Source organism: Toxotes jaculatrix, chromosome 16 (genome assembly GCF_017976425.1).
Source record: "Toxotes jaculatrix isolate fToxJac2 chromosome 16, fToxJac2.pri, whole genome shotgun sequence".
Classification (NCBI taxonomy): domain Eukaryota; kingdom Metazoa; phylum Chordata; class Actinopteri; family Toxotidae; genus Toxotes; species Toxotes jaculatrix.
Window position 1 is genome coordinate 21,004,843 of NC_054409.1, and position 21,066 is coordinate 21,025,908.

Sequence of the window (21,066 nt, forward strand, 5' to 3'; positions counted from 1 at the left end):
TGTGCTCCTATCTTTTGATGACAAGAGGAGAGCCGGCGATAGCGAGCCTATTCTATTCCCTAAGAGCAGACGACAGCAAGCTTTTCAGCAGACGTGTGTTCACAGACCTGCTCAAACAGCCCAGCACCCAGTGGCAAAGGGCACAGCAACTGTCCCCGTGGCTACGGAAATAGCCCATCCCTGTTCTAACTCCTCCCCATCCACAATCTCTGTTGAGTAAAACAGCTTGACAGCAAGATTAAATGAGAGGGAGGGATGAGAGAAAAGAGGAAAAGAAAGACAAAACGAGGAAGGGGTAGAGTTATGGTGGGAGGAGGCAGGGAGGAGGAGATGGGAGAGTGCTGCTCCTTTTCTCCTTTTCAGCTGAAACAGTCTCAGGAGCTGCCCCCCAGCAATAGAGGGAGAAAAGCATGATGAATAATTAACTTTGAGAAATGTCACAAGCGGCAGAGAGAAGTGTAATAATTTCTCTGTTGGGTTTAGAGATCTGTTTTTTATTCTTTTCCTTTATGCCCTGTAGTACTGCGCTATGCTGAGTCTGTGAGCAGAGGACTACAACCCATCCCCTAAAAGCATCCGATACATTCCCCAACATACTTTTCAAATAAAAGCAAATAAATCATTAATATTTGGGCCTTTTAGCAGCATCACAGAGACATCTCACAGAGGTCTTCTACATTTTTAATCAAGTCATTGATGTCAGTCTCATTAGCTGTAAAATCACATTTAAGGAGCAGGAATCTCTGGTGGTAATGGTTTAATCAATGTCAGGAAGGCTTGAGCTTTGTTTCTTTTTAATTCTGGAGAACACAACATGCCCTCTCAGAATGAATAAAAGATAAAAATGACAAATTACTGTCTTCATGTTCTAAACAAGCTAAATCTGTTCTCTTTCCTATAGGCCTCAGAACTGTGAAAATGAGTTATGGATTACCATGACCTAGTTTAATGAGGTAATTGCAGATATATATCATTCTTATTGTCATTTTTCATAGATTTATTACCAAAGAAAACCAACAGTTTGCTCTCACATGTATTATTGTGTTCTAAATTTAATATTGGCCTGCTTTTCATGTGTAGCAAAGAGGATTCTCTTTGTCTTTTATCCACCTGAAATGCTAATATTCATAAGAACGGACATGATGAAGATAATGTTCAGCTTTCCGTGGACGTACTATTTTTAACACCATGGCACGCGCTGCACTTTTTAGCCTCACAGCTGTGTTGTTAGCAGGGACTGTAGCGACACAGATGATTTAATGGCAAAGAATGCTTAAAGATTTTTGTCCCATCAATGTGCTTGTTAATCAGGTATACTCGTAATGAGATTCCTTATCAGTAAACACATTGATTGTTGAAAATGAGATGCTGATTTTGCCAGTATTACTTATCTCCTTCTGAGATGACATATGGAGATTTATCTGTATTGTATTGTAATAGATTGCAGCCTGTTCTTAATTTGTTGTTTGAAGTGCTGGATAGCTGGATAGCACTATCAGGAGCCTAAAAATGTGCACTCATTGTATGCTCAAGAAAAATTAAACTCAGGACAGTTCTGGATTAGCCCAGTAGGGGGGGGCCAGGACAACAATGAGCAGTGGGCCCTTTTAAAGCCCCACACACGAACACAAATTGCTCAGATTCACAGAAACCTATTGGTATTCTTGCCCCAGGTATGTTGCATAATTAGTTTGTTGGAATTTGACTAAACACATTAGTTTAAGAATATGTAGTAAGTATTAAATATTTATATTGACATATTAATAAGCATTAATACAAAAATGTGGGACCCTTAGCAAGACCTCAATAGTAGGAAAAAAATACAGGAGCCACTTGGGCCTTCACTGTTTCAGTTATTGCCACACAATGTAATTGGTACAGAGACAACCTGATGCCTCTAGGGCCCCTGAGGGCCTGGGTTTTGTAGTCCAGCCTTGACTCAAGGTCTGTGAGACAGCTTCACGCCTTGTATGCAGTGTCATTTGTTGGTCAAAGTATTAGTTAATTATTTCCTTATTTCCTCCGCTTCAACATGAATTTCATCACACCACCAACAAAAAAATTTGTTTCTCATAATTTGTTATATACTATACTGTATTGTAAGTCTGTAGCTTTTGCCTTTTTATGAGCAAAACAGCTTAAACTGTGAAGACAGGCAGCTTGGGCTCTTGAAACAAATATTGGCGACATGAAACAAATATGTGTTGCATGGCCATTTTTAGCCACATTAGCAGCATGGCTCTGGAGATGGCAATGTCTGTCAGCTCAGTCCACCATTTTGATCCAGAAATATCTCTGTTGGTTGGGTTCTCTTAAAATGTTGTACAGGCTTTCCCTGACTTTTCCTCGAGTACCACCATGTGGTGGTGACATCTGTGGTTTTGAGTGAAATGTCTTGACAGCTGTTGGGACGGATTGCCATTGAAACTGGTAGACATTAATGTCCACAGCAGAAAGAACTGAAATAACCTTGGTGAGCCCCTGACTTTCATCTGGCGCTATCATCAGGTTAAAACCAGTATTTCCATTAGCCTCAGTTGTATTTTGGGTTTAGTGCTAATTAGCACGTGATGCATGCAAAAATGCTGAACTGAGTGTTATAATGCTGACGTCAGCATTTAGCTCAAAGCACTAGCTTAGCTGCAGATTCATAGCCTTAAGCCATGTTTGCATATGAACTCCAGACAGTGTCCAGAGAATAAGGGCTGGATGATTGTCCATGAGACACATTCAACACCTACTGGAAATACTCCATTTGGTTTAGGCGAGGGCTGGCACCTGGGTAGCACGTGTGGGAGGGAGGATAGAAATGTCATCAACACGTCCACTCGCTGTGAATTCTCTGGACAATTACCTGTTCTTTTCACACATCGGCTCAATGGGAAAGTACATGGACTCTGTACAAGGGAGCTGGCAGGGTAAAGTCAGTTTAATGTCCGGTTCAACGGATTTGGACATTTATACAGCTCCTCTGGGTAATGTCTAGAAATATTCAGGGTTGCAGTGCGTGTGTGAAAGCAGCTTCAGTCTCGACCCCAACACAAATGAATGCAAACATATGCATTTCAGCTGCACATTTTTAACGGTAATAGTAATAATAATGTGCTAAAACAAGGTACATAGTACATCAAAACAAACAGAAATTTAACACAATGGGCCTTAACATGGCCTCAATATAAAGCTAGTCAGAATAAAGGTAGTAAAGAAAGCACACCCTAATTGCCCATCTAAAGCGCGTAGGAGGACAGAAGTTTTTTGACTCTCTGCTAAGCTTCCGTTTAATAGCAAATCAGTGAGAAGAGGGAAGAGTCTCTCCCCGGTGGAGCAATCAGTATGTTAATACTGAAGCAAAACACCTCAAAATTCTCCCTTGTATTAGAATCCCTTTTAAATAACCTAACAATAGCATTTAATTAACAGGAAGTTACACCTGAGCATTTAGATTTTAACCAAAGAAGTCTCTACTGTTATTTCACTTGTCTTCCTCTTTAATTATTCTGAATTAGAGTCTCGCCGAGATTCTCTGGGGCTTTAATTAGGGAGTGAATTAAAGTTATGTAAATACAGTTTGAAGCCACGGAGTCTTTAAATAGAGTTGTATTGCATGTGGTATATTTTTCTTTTTTTTTTCTGAAAAAGAAAACAAGTCTTTCTTTTGAAGTTTGTCAAATCACTCCAGGGTACTTTTCCCTTAGGTGCTTGTGTGGATTGATACTTTTTCTCAAAGGGCTATGACACAAAAACTATTTCTGCAAGTGAGCCATTTTTGTTTCTCTGAATGCAGCTGAAAATGTATTGAAAATGTGCATTTTGTGAGCATTTCTTTGCGTGTCTGTTCCCTGCATATGTACTTGAGTATTCATGTTCTTGTACAAGAATTAACTGGAAACTGGCACGCATTAAGTTACCTGCTTATGAATGTATTAATGACTGAATCTACCTCGAGTTCACTGATCTACTGTGAAAATGAAAAGAGAGGGATCAACCTCCCATTGGGCTAGATTAAATCCTAACTAAGTGCCTGGGCCCAGACTGCAAGCTTCTGTTTCTGAATAATAATGGGTTCTTTCAGCTGTGTTTGTCATCAAATTAGCCCTCAACTTCAGACAAGGTGCTCTCAGAGTGCAATTCTCGACAACGACAGAATTCAAATTAGGCAAAGTCAGTTTGAGGTTTATAAGCTTTAAAAAGGAGAATGAGTTTCATTTGTGAATGTGATGATTGCCATAGGAGGTAAAATGACAGTGTTCAGGTCCATAAAAACAAATTCCTTCCTGTGGTGCAGTTGTTCTCATGCTGATTTTGAGTCACATAACAGGAGAGACAATAAAACAAACCTTCAGCCAGCAATTGCAGCCCACAGCTTGGTCTACGTGCTCTAAATCCAGGAAGCCTTTGAAGCTTCTCCATCAGTGCATGCTTTCAAATGCTGTTTCTTTTTTGTTTCCCAAACAAACACTGCAAATGTATAGAGTGCATTTGTAAGCATGGAGCAAGGCTGGTTAACAGAGTCTTCAGGCTGAGTTCACTTTTGTTTGTCTTCCTGCCTTGGATTTTGTGTTCAAGGGACCCTGGTTGAGTTCCTCCTGCACCTCTCTGCCTGACACATTATTCCTCTTGTAGCTTTGATCAGCCCAGGAGAGGAAAACTTGCCCTGGGAAGCACCATCACTCCAACACAGCAGGGGCAAACATAGAGCAGGAGGAGGCAAGGAAGAAGGGATGGAAACCCGCTTTCCTTGTGGCACTTTCTGTCTTACACACTCTCTCTGAAGGATTGAGCAACAATTAAAATATCGGTTCGGGGCATCCAATGAAGTGATCACAAACTTGAATCTTACATAGTTTAGACAGGTGGATGGGAACTGCAAGTATGTCTCATTTATCAAGTTAAATGGGATTTATAGACGAGTAACTGAACCCTTTTTTTTTTTTTTTTGAACAAATTAGTTTTACCTACCCATAAAACCGCAAAACTCTTTGGCAGAATCATATGCATCTAGCTTTTATTGCTTTCAGGCAGTTGCACTTATAATGACTCCAATCATGTTTCACCTCTTTTTTTGGTAACGCCTCCTCCAGCAGAACCTTAAATTAGCCTATTCAGTCTTTACCTCACCGGTTTAGTAAATATGCCCTAACAGAGCACATCAGTTTTTTTTCTCTCCTGAGCTGACCTGAATGGAACTGAAGTTATCACATTAGCACTGCAGCGAGGGTGAGAGAGAGTAGTGTGAGCACCGACTTTAAAATTCTGTATATGGTCGTTATCAGGAGGCCACAGATGTTGTTGACCTTGCTGTTGAACTTTTTTCGATATTAAAACTAACTAAACTAACTAAATTAACTTTTACGCCGAGTCAGGTCACTGTCTTTGATGTTCAGACACAGCAAGGGGAATTAATATAGACATGTATTTTTTACAGTGTATAAATACCCTCTCATACCGGATGAGACTGTGAAACCCTGCTGCAATCCACAATTCAGACTTTCTAGTTGAAGTCACATATTTAGCAGTGTAAAGTCAGTCGAGATGTTTTATAAATTTGTTGCCGTAAGTTGATTGATACAACGAGCTGTTGATTCCTGATTCCAGCTGCACGTCAGTATGGAAGACGCTTAATAGTTTGGGTCATTACTTCACTTAAAATCACATATATTGATTCAGTGGATTCAGCTGGTCTCCTCCATCCTCACTGCAAACAGCTTTGTGAGCAGTAGACACTCTGTACACTTTTGAAACTCTAATCTTGTTTTGGAAAGAAACCCTACACATGCAAGGGGAGACTCTAAATGGGACAAAAACCATATTACATCTTATTTCCAGAAAATGTACGGTGTTGAGAGGCTTCTGAAATAGCTTTATATTGTTTGCTGAGAACAATGGCAGTACTTTGTAATGGATTGTTTTGGTCTGTGTCTCGCTCTTTTTCCCTGCAGGGCTGAAGCAGATCCATGCCCTGTCCATCCAAGGGAACTATGAGCTACGTATCGACTTGGAGGACTTTGAAAATAGCACTGCCTTTGCCCAGTATGGTACCTTTGGAGTGGGCCTCTTCTCAGTGGACCCCGATGATGATGGATACCCTTTGACTGTGGGAGACTATTCTGGCAATGCAGGTATACTCAGTGAACTACTTTGCTTGCAAGAATTTCTTTGCTGATACTGTGATTAGTTTGTGCTATTTTTGCATTAACACATTTTTTTCATTTAACCTAATTGTGAACACAGAAGTCACAGCAGTGGGTTAAACTTCAAGCACATGCCGCCTTCTTGTAAAATAAGAGTATGTCATTTTTACGGTGGAGTAGGTGTGTCTACTTGTTAAACCATGCAGACAGGTACACAGAGAGAGAGAGGGGCTGCCAGTGTCTGTGTCTCTGCTCCCCAACAATCAGATCCAAGCCAGCTACCTGTCACCTTGATTAAATTACTGCCAATTAATTGCACTGCTTGACCTGCAGCGTAAACAAAAATCTGCCGTTGAAATGAAGAAGCAATTTAAAGAACCTTTGGGGAGCTCTGCTCTGAGAACACAGAGAGAATGGGGACAGATATGAGAGATGGAGCGGGGCAGAGACGAGAAGAAGGAGGGAGGGCTGGAAGAAACTAGGATGGAGGAATGAAGGGGACAGGTGTGAGAGAGGAGGGGAGTAACAGAAGAGAGGAAGAGGTAAATAAGAATGAGGATAGAGGTATCTAAGGGACAGAGGTGGCACAGAGAGGAAGGAAAGGAAACCAGAGGGGATGGGAAAATGTGTGTGTTAGCAGCTTTTTGCCCAGATATGGTGTCTGCTAAAAAGTCCTGTAATAATGCTCCTGGCCTGTCCTCAGCATGGGCTGACCTTGAACAAATCTGCTTGTTAGACATTTGAATCCAGTCAAATTAAGGGTACTCAAACTCTCTCAGGATGCTCGCGCTCTCACCTCAGCTTCCCTCTAGGCAGTGCTACTGTTATTATTATTAGTAGTACTTTGCTCTGCTGTGGCTGCTTTCCGATCAGCTGACAGGTGCTCATTTGGGCTGGGAGCAGCTGGATCTTAATGGGCATCAGAGGAGGCTGCCAGCCCCTAGCCACCAAGGTGACATCCAGTGGCTTGCAAATGAGCCTTTAAGTGTTTCATTTTAGTTTTTTTCCCCCTCCACTTTCTTCTTTTCTGTATCCTCTGGACATCACCCCATTGTCAGAGCAGGCTCCACGAGGGGGCACCAGGGGGCAGTGCCTTGTATAAAAGCATGACAGTGTTTCCTCCATCATCAGTGTAAATTGAGCAATGATTTTTAACAACTGTACAAAAGGTCAGAACACTGTCTCTTTGCCTCTTTTTTGAGATGCCTATGACCATTCAGTGTCGAGAGTCAGTGCAGCAGCCCCCTCTCACTCATCACTTGCTCACTAAAAGGTTATTATCATTTTTTAGTCAGATTATTGTCAGGAAAGCGATGAGTATGCACCATTTTTGTGATATTTCTGTCATAACATTTTCTCCTGGGAAGCATACCACCTAATGGTTTCACTGTCACTATGCATGATTGCCACCTGCCAGTAATTTGGTGCCTCCCCCTGCTATAAGCTTCAGCCCATTAAGCTGTTTCTTTTTCTTCCTTTTTCTCCCCCACTATCTTTTTTCTCCTAATGTTGAGCAGCACACAACATGAACATCAGACATGCCTGTCAGATTATTTTTCCTGCTGACTAGTTTCCATGGTAATGCCAAATGGAAAGCAGAGTAGGACAGAGTGAGAGGGTAAGGAGCTGGGTGGCCACATACTGGGCAATTAAGGGCTGTTTGATGCCCGGACGAGCTGTTAGCCATCACCTGATGGCTGGTGAGCTCTCAGCTTTATCCTTCTATCCACTTCTGGTCACAGTGTGAAGTCTGCTTTAGAAAGAAAGGAAAGGACAGATTGAAGGGAAGGTATGGAGAGTTTATTGAACATTATGAGCTCTCTGAACATCCATTTGCTTAAAACTTTAGGTCTACCGTAGTATGTGTTAGGATGTTGCTTAGAGCCTCTTATAGCGGTGGCTTGCAAAGTGGTTATCGATGAGAAAAATTTGCCGGTGAGAAATCTTTATTTAGTGAGTAGATCTTTTCAGCTCCGCAGTTTGATTGTGCAGATTAGTCTTACCATGCAGACCATGATTAAGGGCATTTGGATGATGCAACTTGCCTGCGCCGCATTCCTGCAGTGGTCTTACATCACTGTCATATTCACAGTCACAGGTTGCTGGAAAGAAAGGAAGAACTGTTATGCATACTTTGAATCAGTACCAGATACAAAAATACCAAAAAGATGCAAGAATGAAATCGGTCAAGTCCGTTAAATATGTCTTTCCTCAAATCACGGAGTGGGCGGGAGGGGTTAGGAAGATAAAAAGGTCACCTTTGATAAATTGGCTACAAAGCCGCCTGACCTCTTGCTTCAGATAATGAGAAGCAACACTCTGGAGAACTGTGGAGCTTTATTTTTTATTCTATCATCTCCTTTTGTTTATAAAAGTGATTAAGGGCTTATTCCATTTTGAAGTTAATCGCTTGTGGATATGTCTAATTACTGGTTTCTGGTATCAGATCCAAGAGTATGTTGGTGAAAGACACACGGAAGATGCAAAGCTCTTGCTTAAAAAATTCATTTTTTTCTTAAATATCCCAGTTGATTTGGTTCATTCATCTTAATGACAATATGCCAAGAAATCTTTTAAATAAACCCGTATCTGTTGCAACTTTTTATGTGTGTACTGACATTTCAAATCTTTTTCCACCCAGGTGACTCTCTACTGAAGCACAATGGGATGAAGTTCACCACAAAAGACAGGGATAATGACCACTCAGAGAATAACTGCGCCTCCTTCTACCATGGTGCCTGGTGGTACCGCAACTGCCACACCTCCAACCTTAACGGCCAGTACCTGCGCGGTCAGCACACCTCCTATGCCGATGGCATCGAGTGGTCCTCCTGGACTGGCTGGCAGTACTCACTCAAGTTCTCTGAGATGAAGATACGGCCCACCCGCGACCCTGAAAATAAATGAAACTGACAGCAGAGAAGGAAAAAAAAAGAAGAAATTTTTGAAACATTGCAAACCACAATTTCTGACAGCTAGGCAGAATTACTTGTCTTGATATTGTTTATTCACTAAAACATACCTCTTTGAGTTTAGTTGACTCTGCTGTTTGCCTCCTGATGTCTCTCTTCCTTTTTGCTCCTCTTCCTCCATCACTCAGCTACTAGTCATGCCGGCTGCCATAATCCTTACCTTGGTCCCTTTCTTTTAAGAATAATGTATTCGTGATGCCCTTATTTTTGATTATTCAGTTCACAAAAACAGCATACCGGAGCCCTGAGCCCACAGTCCACTGCGCTAGCTTTACTCAGTCCGACATGGTGGTCCAACCATCCCCTGCAGAATCGCACACCAGTGATTTCCTCCTGGCATGCAACTCCGACCTCCCAGCTGTTCTGACATGGCACTTAAACTGTTGTTCAGACTCACTGTCCATTGCCACATACTCTGTGAATGGAGAGCGTTGCTCCAAATATGGTAGAAAAAGACAAAACGTGAAATGTGAGATACAAATCGTCGTTTTTTTCCCCCTCTGCAAAGGAAGCCAAGTGTTTCCCCAGTGAGAAGGGACAGCGCAGTGGTACACTATGTCACATTTACATCCTTGATCTGTGTGAATAAGACCCAACAGGGTAGTGGCAAGAAGTGCAGGGCCTCAGATAATGAGAGGGAGACAGAGACAGAGAGAATGAGGAAACAATTTGACAAGGGTTAAATTAGTCGAAGGAAAGGGGGGCAGAGTGAATCAAAGGGGAGAGTGGAAGTGGAAGAAGAGGAGGTGCAGATGAAAAAGAGAAATGACAAAAAGAAAGAGACAGTGGAGGATCTCATTCATCTGACTTGGGCCATTAGGGAGCATATTGGGCACTTTGTCTGATCTGCCTGCCAGCTGAGTACTGGCCAACTGATGCAGCACTCACAGATGGTAACCCAGCACTTTTTGTGTGTACGTGTGTGTGTGTGCATATGTGTGAGTGTGTGTGTGAGTCTACGACGGAGAGAGACAGACAGACAGAGTTCTCTAACACTATCAATTTCCTGTCCTGAGTTCAGTAGAGCGTCTCGATTGACTACAGTGTTGAGCAGAAACAAACTAAACATGATGCACGGCTGGCGTTCTTACACTCTCTCCATCTAACTATTTAACATGAAATAACAAAGCCTCTAACGTATGTACATGTAACAGGAAGGAAAAGATACTGACAACAACTTAAAGGAGAGCCATGGGACCACAGAATGAGTGGCAAATCACAAGACTGTCTCACACTTGCCCCGCTGATCTTATTTTTGTGGACCTGTTGAGAAGATGGTACATTTTTGCCAACAACCCCCATTCCCGCCTCTATGGTTCGCCCTCTGTTTGGTAATTTTTTTTCCTCACGATTATTATGGGATTTGTTTGTGTGACACAGTTTCACATGTCATGCGAACAGATAGTTGCTGTAAAATAAGAATTGATGCTCTCAATCACTTTTTTCTTTTGAGTAGGAATACTACAGTGTGTTACGGCATAAACAAAATTGCCTAAAGCAAAAAAAAAAAAAGAAACAAACAAAAAAGCAAAAAGAATGAAGGAAAGAAAAGGAAAAAATGTTATGAAGAAAAAAACACAAAGGCAACATGTGGGCGGAAAATAGTGCCATTCCAATTTTTCAGTCTCTCTCCCCTTTTTTTCAATCGATGAATCAACTTTTGCGGTTTCATCGAGTTTCTTTGGATGTACTAAAAGCTTTAAAAAAAAAACATCTGTAGATTTTATTGTACAGTGTGTATGACTTTTAGAGCATGTGAATCTGTTTTCTTACTATGCTAAAACACAAAGAGAACTGAAGCACATGAACTTAACAAAATCCACCGGTTAAAAAAACATAAAGAAGTGAAACAAGATGTATTTACAGAACTTTTTCCCCTTCCTCTGCCTGAACGACAGGTGGGAGCGGCCCGCGCTGCTCTGAAAGTTGAATGCGAGTGAAAAGGAGGAACGTGATTGTCTCTCAAGCACATGCCCCATTCAGTTCTGCAGCACAAATATAAATCTTTTACGGAGGCACAATAATGGAGAGATTTGGAAACTCTTGGCACATTGGCTGCCTTGCTGGACATATATGATCTTTCTGACTTCTTGGCTTTGGAAAGTCCTGTGGCACTGGGAGACAGTTTTGAATGTGTGCTGAAGGGTGTCGCCCCAGCTGACAGTGAACGTGTAGCACTGAGCAATGTTGCACTGAATACCTCTGACACTGGAACAGCTGTGAGTTTTTCTGTCATCACCGGTGCTCGGTAGGATCTCCCGTTGGTGTGTGTGTTTCTGCGGCACTCCGGCTGTGTACATACTGCTAGACGTCATGTCTTGGTGGACTACTGCAACCTCTCTTCAACATCAAAGCACAGACACGTGTTACAAAAACTTGCTGATGTTACTATGGCACTTAATATGAGGTATGATAATGTCAGAGGACACAGCAAATTTAAAATGAGTTGGACATGTTTGAAGGAATTGGACTGCGTGTGAGAACGTATGCAAATGTGTGTGTGCGTGTGTCTCTGTAGTACACAGAGAGGTTGCGTATGTGTGTGTATATGTGAATGCGTGTGCACGTGTGCATCTACAGTGTCTCTGTGTGTACACATATATGCACATGCTTTGGTTTGAACATGCCCGTGTGCATGAACCAGACAAGAGAGCAAGAGGTCAAGTGTGTCTCTCTGTGGAATTTTGAAGTAATGTGATGCTTAAATACAACTTGCCTCCCCTGCTATTTGTGTTGATAACAGAGAGATTTACATAATTATAATGAACTATTACTTATTGTGATTGTGAAACCCATTAGAGTGGACACCAACTTCTGGTACTGTGTTGAACTGCGCTCGTACCCTAAAACCCCAGTAACCCACCCCCTAAATCTTTATTCACCTTGACACAACGTTGTGCTCATTGTATATGTTAATGCTATGTTGCCCTTTGTTATTTAAATGTAGAAAGAAGTATTATTTTGCCACACCCCTTTCTGTGTTTTTGTTGAGTGAATGCCTTGATAGTCACGCTCTCTGCTGCAGCTTGCTAAGTTTCCAACGGAAGAGACGATAAAAGAGTGAAATCAGAGGCCCAAATCATTCCCAGTTATCCCGCTCATTACAGTGCATCAGCACCCTCCTGATCGATCCCCTAGCTCCCGATACCTTCTATCTTTCTTACTGTGTACCTCCTTAATTGCCTTAGCCTCTGCTGCCAATTCCCCCACATTCCATCCCTCCTAAATTCTCCTCTCTTCTCTCTCCAGCTCCAGTCTCTTTATTGGTCTGCTTTTTTCCCCGACTCCTGTCCCCGCTCTCTGCTCCCCAGCCCTCAGTCCTCCCATTCCTTCAGTCCAAGCGCAGAACTAACTGTTTTCTTTTTCTTTTCTTTTTGGTGAAGTACTATAGATTGTTTTGCTGAATCTTGATAATGTGTTTTAATGTTATTGTCAACATTTAATAAACATTCACATTTTATAAATGGGGAACAACCTGAGGTACCAGTTTTTTCCCCCTCCCAGTTCATCCACACATGTTTATGGCACTGCAGTTGGTATTTGTGAGTTTGTTTTTAATCTGAAAATGCTGATTTGATCAAGCTGAACAAACAATGGACATTTAGTAGTATTTTACCTGTCAAAAGAAAACCCTATTAATGTTTTGGAACATAGAGCACAATGAAGTAACAATAAAACACACCGCTTGGTGTGAAAAGTAGCCTAAGCACAGGCAGAATGTAAAAATGCTTTAGGTCTTTAGGGGCCGTGCTGATAGTTTTATTTGCTGACATTGTGAGATAACATCTCTAACTTTTCTGCTGCCAGCCCAATGCAAGAGAGATAAACTGAATTGTGTTTGTGGAACCCAAAGATTTAAAAACATTGCATTTTGAAATGTCTTTCCACATGCAGTGCCCCTTAACTCTGGGTAATACACAGAACTGTAAAAAGTTTTCTCCAGTTTATGCCAAAAAAAAAAAAAAAAACTCCCAAAATTCCAATGAAAGCTAAATGATAAATCATTTTGTATTATCTTCCTGTGTGAAACTGTCATCACCAAGAGCAAGGTTACACTGCATAGTTGATGCGTTAAAATTGCTAAAACATTTGAATAATGATAATAACAAGAAAACTGGAGATAGAGGTAATTGATTAGCTTTTAATTAGCCTTCTCTAAAGTCATGCACCGTCTAAATTTTCATGGATACGTGGTTTTGGCCCTCCACAAATCTAAGGGGATCTATGCTTAAAAACCGGGTCATGGGAAGGAGTAGCTTGGGATGATTTGTTGGCAGCAAGTGCTACTTGTGAAAGCTACATTTTTTGTCATTTGATTATTGATCTATCCAAATAAGCTGTCAATAAAATGAATGGCTGTACCAGTTCCAAGATTAACGGGTAAGCCAGATAACTTGGGGCTGAAATCTGTCTTTCAGGGCCTCAGCTGGCTCATAAATTTGTTATTATTAAATAAACTGTTGGGTATTAATTGCATGGACCGTCTTTTCAGGATTCCCTGCAGTGATTGGTTCAATAAAGCCAAATGCATTTGTACACTATTACTGCAGTGCTGGGAAGAAGAATGTAGAAAAGAACATTTGACAGACTCAATAAAACATCATGATATTGTGTAAATAAATACTATTCTATACCTACTATGCCACAGAAATAGTGATAAGAGCAAATATTCACGTTGACAACATTACTTTTAACTGTTATAATATGGTACACTGTGATGTGTATCCATTAGTTTATTCTGCAGTGTTAGTCCATTTCTCTCCCACCCTCATGTCTAGAACACTGAAATCCTGGCTACGTGCTGACCTGTATGAAATTTTATTTATTCCACAGCTGTTTAATCTTACTTCAATATTTCTATGGCTTTATATATTTTGCTTGTGTTATTAGATCCTGTATCCTCCTCTGCTGAAACAGATCACTTGTTGCAACTCCAACAACCTGCACGAATCAACAGTTTCATCTTCTTTCATATAAAATACAGTTCTGTCTGTCTGTTAGAAAACCCAGCCATGAGCTGAGCCTCTCAGAGCATGCTGATAATAAGCTGAATGACAGAGACTACCCTGCACCACTAACGTAACAGGGTTACTCAAATAATTCCTGATGTTGAACATCCTTCCTACAATCCCCAGGTGTTTTGAAATCCTGCAACACAATGCAACCTGTCACTGATCAAATGTTAAGTGGCTGCACATGGCCAAAAGCTAGGCCAATATGGTGCATCTGCTAATTGCCTTGAAAGAGTGTGAGTCATGATAGGAAGGTTGCGTGCTGAAGGACTAATGCAGAGGAGGGATGCCAGCCGTGTGATCTAGCTTCATTTCAGTTCAAAAGGCAGCAAGTGATGTCTGTGACGGAGTTCCTATCTCTTTAGAGCCACTAGATGCACAAGGCATTCAAGTCTGGTCTTGACACTGTGTGTGCTGGCTGTGTCATCTACTCAGTCCCTTCAAAGTGCAGAACTGGCAGCAAAAATGTCGTTTGCATATTTGTGGAGCAGTGTCAAGTTGTTTTAAATACCACTCTAAGTGCTCATACAGAAATCCATTGAGAAAGGATGATACAACATCAGGTTACTGTTTAGTGCAATATATTATCTTTTGCAGTTTCCCGACCTCCTCCAGTAGGAGGCTACTGCTTTCTGTACAGTTCAAGTTCGCTTCTGCCTCCTGACTGACGTCCAGTCACATCTTCATCTAACAATGGTTTAATCTAAATCTAGTAAGCTAGCAACATCACCTCATACCATAGACTCACCTGCTCTACCTTTACCGCGCAGTTCTTGGTTTGGGGATATTAACATTCCTTCCCTGCTTCTCTTTTCAGCATGGCAGAGGGGTAAGCATACAGATTACTGCAGAGCCATGAAAACAAACTAAACACATGAACACCTGACTGCAACAGGGCATTGTATTAGTTAAGGCAGAGCACAAATGCCATGCTTTGCTAATCTATCAGCAAATTGCTACACACAACAATCTCCATCCATTGTCACAACAAAGTAAAGTCTTTTTAAATGACTTGCCGTACACTGATTGTTGCTATACGAACTGCTGTACCCATTTTGCTGCAAGGTAAAGCTTTACTTCCAACTCCCCCACCCTTTATCTGAAATAGTATATCTAGTGGCTCTGACACCGATAACATAGTACTGTTGTTGCCCTGGCTTCACTCTGTGAACACCCATGGAGGGATTTGCATTACAGTGTGGCTATAGCTTCAGCATGCTTGCTGGGAATGCAGGGGGCAGCTTACTGCAGAGGCATGAATGTTGGATGGAACTGTGAGGCCATTTGTTGCTGTAAAAGGTTTTTATCTTTTGACTGGTGTGTTTCTGACTGCATTAAATACACGGTGCTTTGCGTTGAACCTAATCACAGTCTGTATATGTATATCTGTGTATAATCCATGTATATCTATGTATAATAATGCAAATACATTTGATTTGTTCACCCTCAAAACAGAAGATCCTGCAGTTTGCAAATGGTGCAGCGATTAGCATGCATGTTAGAAAGTAAGAAAAGAGAAGAGTGGAAAAAACCCCAAACATATAAGGTCCTTTGTATCTGGTGCTCGTGTGTACACAGGAAGGTGATACTCAAGATACTTTACAGTTATTACAGATTCAATTACATGAAATACATAAACCTGTCAGGTCATCAGAACTTAACAATAGGATGGTGGGACAGCGGAGTCCGCGCCTTGGGTCATGTCATGTGCAGACCAACAGAATCTCACACAATGGGGCTGGCAGTATCCTCCAAGCAAAATTAAATTTGCTGTGCTTATACAGGGGAAAGTAGTGAGGACCAAACAAGGCTTTACTTTGGATTGCTGCAGTATGTGCAGTCTGGTCTCTCTCGCTTGTCTTCATTTTTACACAGCCTTGTTCGCTGCTTCCAAATCCTTGCCTGCAAGTGGCCAATAATGTCATGTGGTTGGTTGCAGCTTACATGTTTTCGGTTTACTTGCAGAGAATTATTATGCTCCTTGTAGTATGTTTTTTTTCCTTGTGTATGTCCTTTCTTTAGTCATGGCTTCTCTTCATACGATTCTCAAATTCCTTGATGTAGCTGACCTGGAGCCATATGGAGGGCTATACGCATGAAAGAGGATCCTAGATGTACACACACGTTTAAGAAAAATGGAAAGGTTATTTTGTCTTCAGAGTTTGACTGTTTTAGGTATTAAAATCAGAAATGTTGTTGCTGTTACGCTGTCTTTTAAACTAATGGTCTTTTATTTTTCTCACAGTATGGTGCAATTACAGTTTTGCTGCAGAACGCTTTCAACACAATGTTGTGTAGACAGATAATTATGCCAACTCTTCTTATTTCCTTCATGTGTGATCAGTAACCTAATTGCCGCCACAATGAGTAATGACCATTCAACGGCTGCCTTGGCGCTTTTAGAAGACCTTGCAAAGGGAACATGCTGATTTTTTTTGACAAACGACAATTAAAAGCGTATGGAGCACTTCAAATTTCCGAGCAAGCTCTGTGTGTGTTTGCGTGTATTTTTGTGAGAACCTGAAAGGCTTCTGCGTTTTCTGCAGCCTGAGCCATGGAATAAGTTTGCATGACAATCTCAATTAAAGCTTTTTTTTGTTCTTTAATGTAACTTTGTAAATTTGAAGTCAGAGAAAACTGCTTTACGAGTTGCAAACTTGTAGATTTTTTTTCTCTCCCACAAACACAACGCAATAGTCACACCTTGTCAGATTCCTCACTGCAGCTGCACAAATACTATTCTACAAATCACAAATTAAGAAACTCGTACTCCCACATTTTTCTACACACGGTTGCTGCAGTGAATCTGGTGCAAAACACATTCACACAACCGTATTAAATAATGTGAAGTCATGGACAAAATGTGCACTTCTGCAAACCACTATGTTAATTATTTTTGTACCACAAGCTCAAGTCCGTAACTACAACTGCTTGAATCTGCCACTACCACTCTAACAAGTTCCTTGCGCTCTCACTTTTGCACCACATATCAGTGAAATATGGAGCAAAACTGATGTGTGAACCTGCAGAGCCAGGGGCGAGCGTTTTTCAGAGATCAGAGAGCTTTTGGCCAATCAAAGCAGCTCCTTTAGGCGCCCGTCCTTTGGCGACCGAACAAGAGAACTACCCAAAAAAAAAAAAAAAAAGTTCCATCTTCGTCTTCCTGACTCAGCAGAGGAACAGTCATCTGATATTACCCACCATTATACAGATCTTTATAGTTTAAATGTGCAGGTTCTGGTCAGCTGGTTCGTTTCTTAGTTAGGTTTCAGTTTGTTATCCAGTCAGCTCCTTCTAGTCAGCAATACCCTCATACTAAATTATTGATTCATCATATTATCTTCTGTGTTGCCTTCCAGAAAAATGACAGTCCTGAGTGGGTCTTCGCAGGTGAGTACCATATCATGTGTGCACTTAACGTAAGATTAAATGATAATAACTTTTAATAATCATTTAAAAAAAGCCTTGTACACCTTTCATTTCCCCAGGCTCCCAACATTGATCGGGCCAGACCATTCTGAGCCAAACTACAGGGTACTGCAACTTGACAGACAAATAAGCTGTACACATCCAGGTGTTTGTCACTTATTCATTGCTTTTTCCCTCTTCTTAAGATTTGAGAAGCTTATTACTCCTATATTAATATGGAAGAAAATAATCAGTGCATTTCTGTGCTGAATATTAATGTACTCTTTCGACTTTGTGCGTCTGTAATTACTTGTGCTTTCAGGAGATGTGGCCGTTGGAGATGTTGTGAATCAACACTTTGCAGGTATGGTAATGCACAAGCTGCATCATAGCTTCACAGCTGATGTTGTCCTCTCGACAAGTCTTCCATGTGAATAGTCCAAAAGATAAAGGAATATTTGAGGTAAATAAAGTTCTACAGAAGCACATTATAGGTTGAATTAAGACAAGACTTTAAATACTAGTCTTTGTAAGATATTTGTTGCTTTACTCATCCCGGATTGTATACCACTAAAACAATAGTCACAAAAAAACAGAAGCAAACTTTTCTTATTGCACATATTTGTCAGAGTTTTCCATAATGTGGTAAGTGTGTGGTTTTTTATTCCTTACTGACTGTCTAATAAAACCAAAAAAGCCCTCAAAACATTAACAGTTGCTTTGTGCTTTCTCTCTGGTTTGATTATTAGGAAATGCATGCAGCACTGTGTAGTTTGAGAGCCAACCTGACCACCTAATCCTTTCCACCTCCCAAGTGTGAGCACAGAATGAGATGCTTATCATGTTAGGGAGAACGGCAGACCATTCTATCCTTCATGGTGGCCCTCGTCTGACAGGTGTTAGCCCAGCAGTTCTTCGTGTGCTGTTAGGCGATACACCCCAGACAGCCACCATCACCCTTTAAGACGTGGCAGACACAGACATCAGGGAGACCATGAGATGGGTAAGTACAGAGAAGTGCAATGCAGTCCATCAGTGACAGAGTTTCCATTGTATGATCTCTGCACACTGTTTTTAAATTTGATCCAGGACATTTCACATTTGTCTTGCTGGTCTTAGCTGCTTCAAATTTTCATGTTATTTTTCTGAATCACATAAAAGGGGTTCAGTGTGTTTTATTCCTGCACAATTCATTAAGCATTTCTGACAAATCCAATATGCTGCATTAAACACTTCACTCACGGAAGATCAGAAGGCAGCTGTAAATGAATTGGCTCCAAATTTCCAACACTCTGTCCATAAGGGATTTGGTCAGTTGCATGTTAAAGTACATCTCTTGTCTAACTGGAAATATTTTCATGTTTTGGACATGCACCCTTTAAACTTTGAATAATCTGAGGTTGAGTGGGACTTTGACTTTACTTCCGTCTCTGTTGTCATGACAGTAACTTCGCTGCATTTGATGCCCCTGTGTCCAAAGCAGTCCCAACATCATTCAGTGCCCAGCATGTGGGTTGCTGGAGTGAATGGCTGACACCAGGATATCACGTTCATCATCAGTTAAGTCACTCTACAGATCTCTCACATACAAACCCCAGTCATTCATATAACTCTGCAGCGTCCACCTTGAAAACCCCCTAACATTCTGTTATAATAATGACGGTAACATTATGCGGTGGTGTCATGGGGTATCAAGAATATGTATGTTTTAATTAGATCCTTATTACACTTACACCGGCCCCCGGTAGAAGCAGCATTATTTAAACACGGGCTAGAGGCTAGAAGTACCGAGAGAGCTTCGGAGCTGGAGACAGGGTGCAGAGCAGGCATAAAACGGCATAAAAGGAAAAGGAAATATAAACCTGCTATCACTTCTATCATCATGGGGAATGTGAGAGCACCATCCAACAAGATGGATGAGCTACTGCTGTTGACAAGGAGTCAGAGGGAGTTTTCTGTAATGCAACGTGCTGCACCGAGGTGTGGCTGCACAACCACATCCCAGACTCCACAGCTCCATGGGAGAGCAGTCAGTCTGTGATGGAGGACATAGTCTAAACTCCTGGCCATATTTGGCCAGTGTTTGGCCAATATTAATGCACTGAACTAGTATGTCAGTGCACAACAGCTCAAATCCTTAAGCATTTCTAAGGGAGTAATTAACTTTTACTTGAGTACAGATCTTCAGCAGTCCACCCACATCTGATTACTGGTTGTGATATTTTTAGATTTAAAAAATGCGAGAAATTATTCTACGGGTCTGCAGCTCTCATTGCAGGAATTCACATACTGGTTTGCAGATGTGCAAATTTCGTCTTTGACTTCACATTCTTTGATAAAAGTGTGTGAATGTGTTTTGCACCAGATTCACAGCAGCAACTGTAGCAAAAATGTGAGAGTATGAGTTTCTTAATTTGTGACTTGTAGAACAGGTAATGATGAACTTGAGGAGGTGTGACTGTTGTGTTTCCGGGCGAGGGAAAAAAAATCTGCAAGTTTGCAAAAAAGCATTTTCTCTGTGACTTTTTATTTAAGCACCATTGTCATGGGTGCTTGGTTGTTTCGCTCTAACAATACCTTCAAAACCATCACTATAGGCAGTCTGACACACGAGCTACAAATGGAGAATGTTTATTTAACCATATTTTTGGATAAATGTGGGATGTACTGAGCAGACAGGTGGAAGGCAGAGTACTAGATCGTGCTGTATGAGTGGTTTAAGAATTTTCTTACCTGCTGTAAAACGTCATCACTATTGGAATTCATTTTAACCACCATGAACTGAAGGTAACCGCAAACTAATCTGCAACATGTTTCAGACAAAATCAGCTTATTCTCTACATCTGTGATCTTTCCTATATTTGATAGACCAAACAGTAATGTATTCATCCATAAAATAACTGGGAGTTTAATCAATAATGAAAATAAGTCTCAGCCCTAGAGTAAAGTATAACACTTTTACAACCATCTCTCAGGCACACAGTGTATGCAATCATCCACTGGATGACTGGGAGGAGTGTGACTTTAATTACTGTATGCATTGCACCACACTGTACTGGTAGTTGTACGCTGTTGCTTTCAATCCTCCATATAATGACAAGGGCTTCAACTGTGACTTTATCTGCGATAGCATAAGCACCGCAAATGTACCGATTTCTAATCTTCTCTTTCTCTGTCCTTGGTGCATCGATCCATGCACAACACCTTCTGTACTTTTCTTTTCCTTCTACACACTATTCTGAGTCTATGAGCATAGGTTTGCTCCATCCCTCAGAGAACACCCAAACACACAACACAAGCTTTTTACATCTTATATTGCATCTAAAGTATTTACATCATATCCACAGTTCCCACAAGTTGTTTCCATTCATGTGCATTAATATGGCATTATTGTACATGGTGCAATTAGGTTTTTTTTTTTAATTGTATTGTCCACATTGATACCATATGATTTTATTAATCAGTAATTTGGGTGTCTCTTTGTTAAATTTAACCTCTTGGCCAAACACTTCACATTCACATGACTCACATGTCACAGGAAAA

General features: G+C 41.0%; 1 protein-coding gene across 4 annotated transcripts in view; it reads left to right on the forward strand.

Moving 5' to 3' along the window:
• Positions 1-9,038, forward strand: part of fibcd1b (fibrinogen C domain containing 1b) — an 85,492-nt gene extending 76,454 nt beyond the window's left edge. For all 4 annotated transcript variants that reach the window (XM_041059127.1, XM_041059129.1, XM_041059128.1 and 1 more), the window contains 2 exons: positions 5,940-6,119; positions 8,773-9,038. In XM_041059127.1, coding sequence (XP_040915061.1) covers positions 5,940-6,119; positions 8,773-9,038 — 446 coding nt within the window. The remainder of the gene's footprint in view (positions 1-5,939; positions 6,120-8,772) is intronic.
• The last annotated feature ends 12,028 nt before the right edge of the window (positions 9,039-21,066 follow it).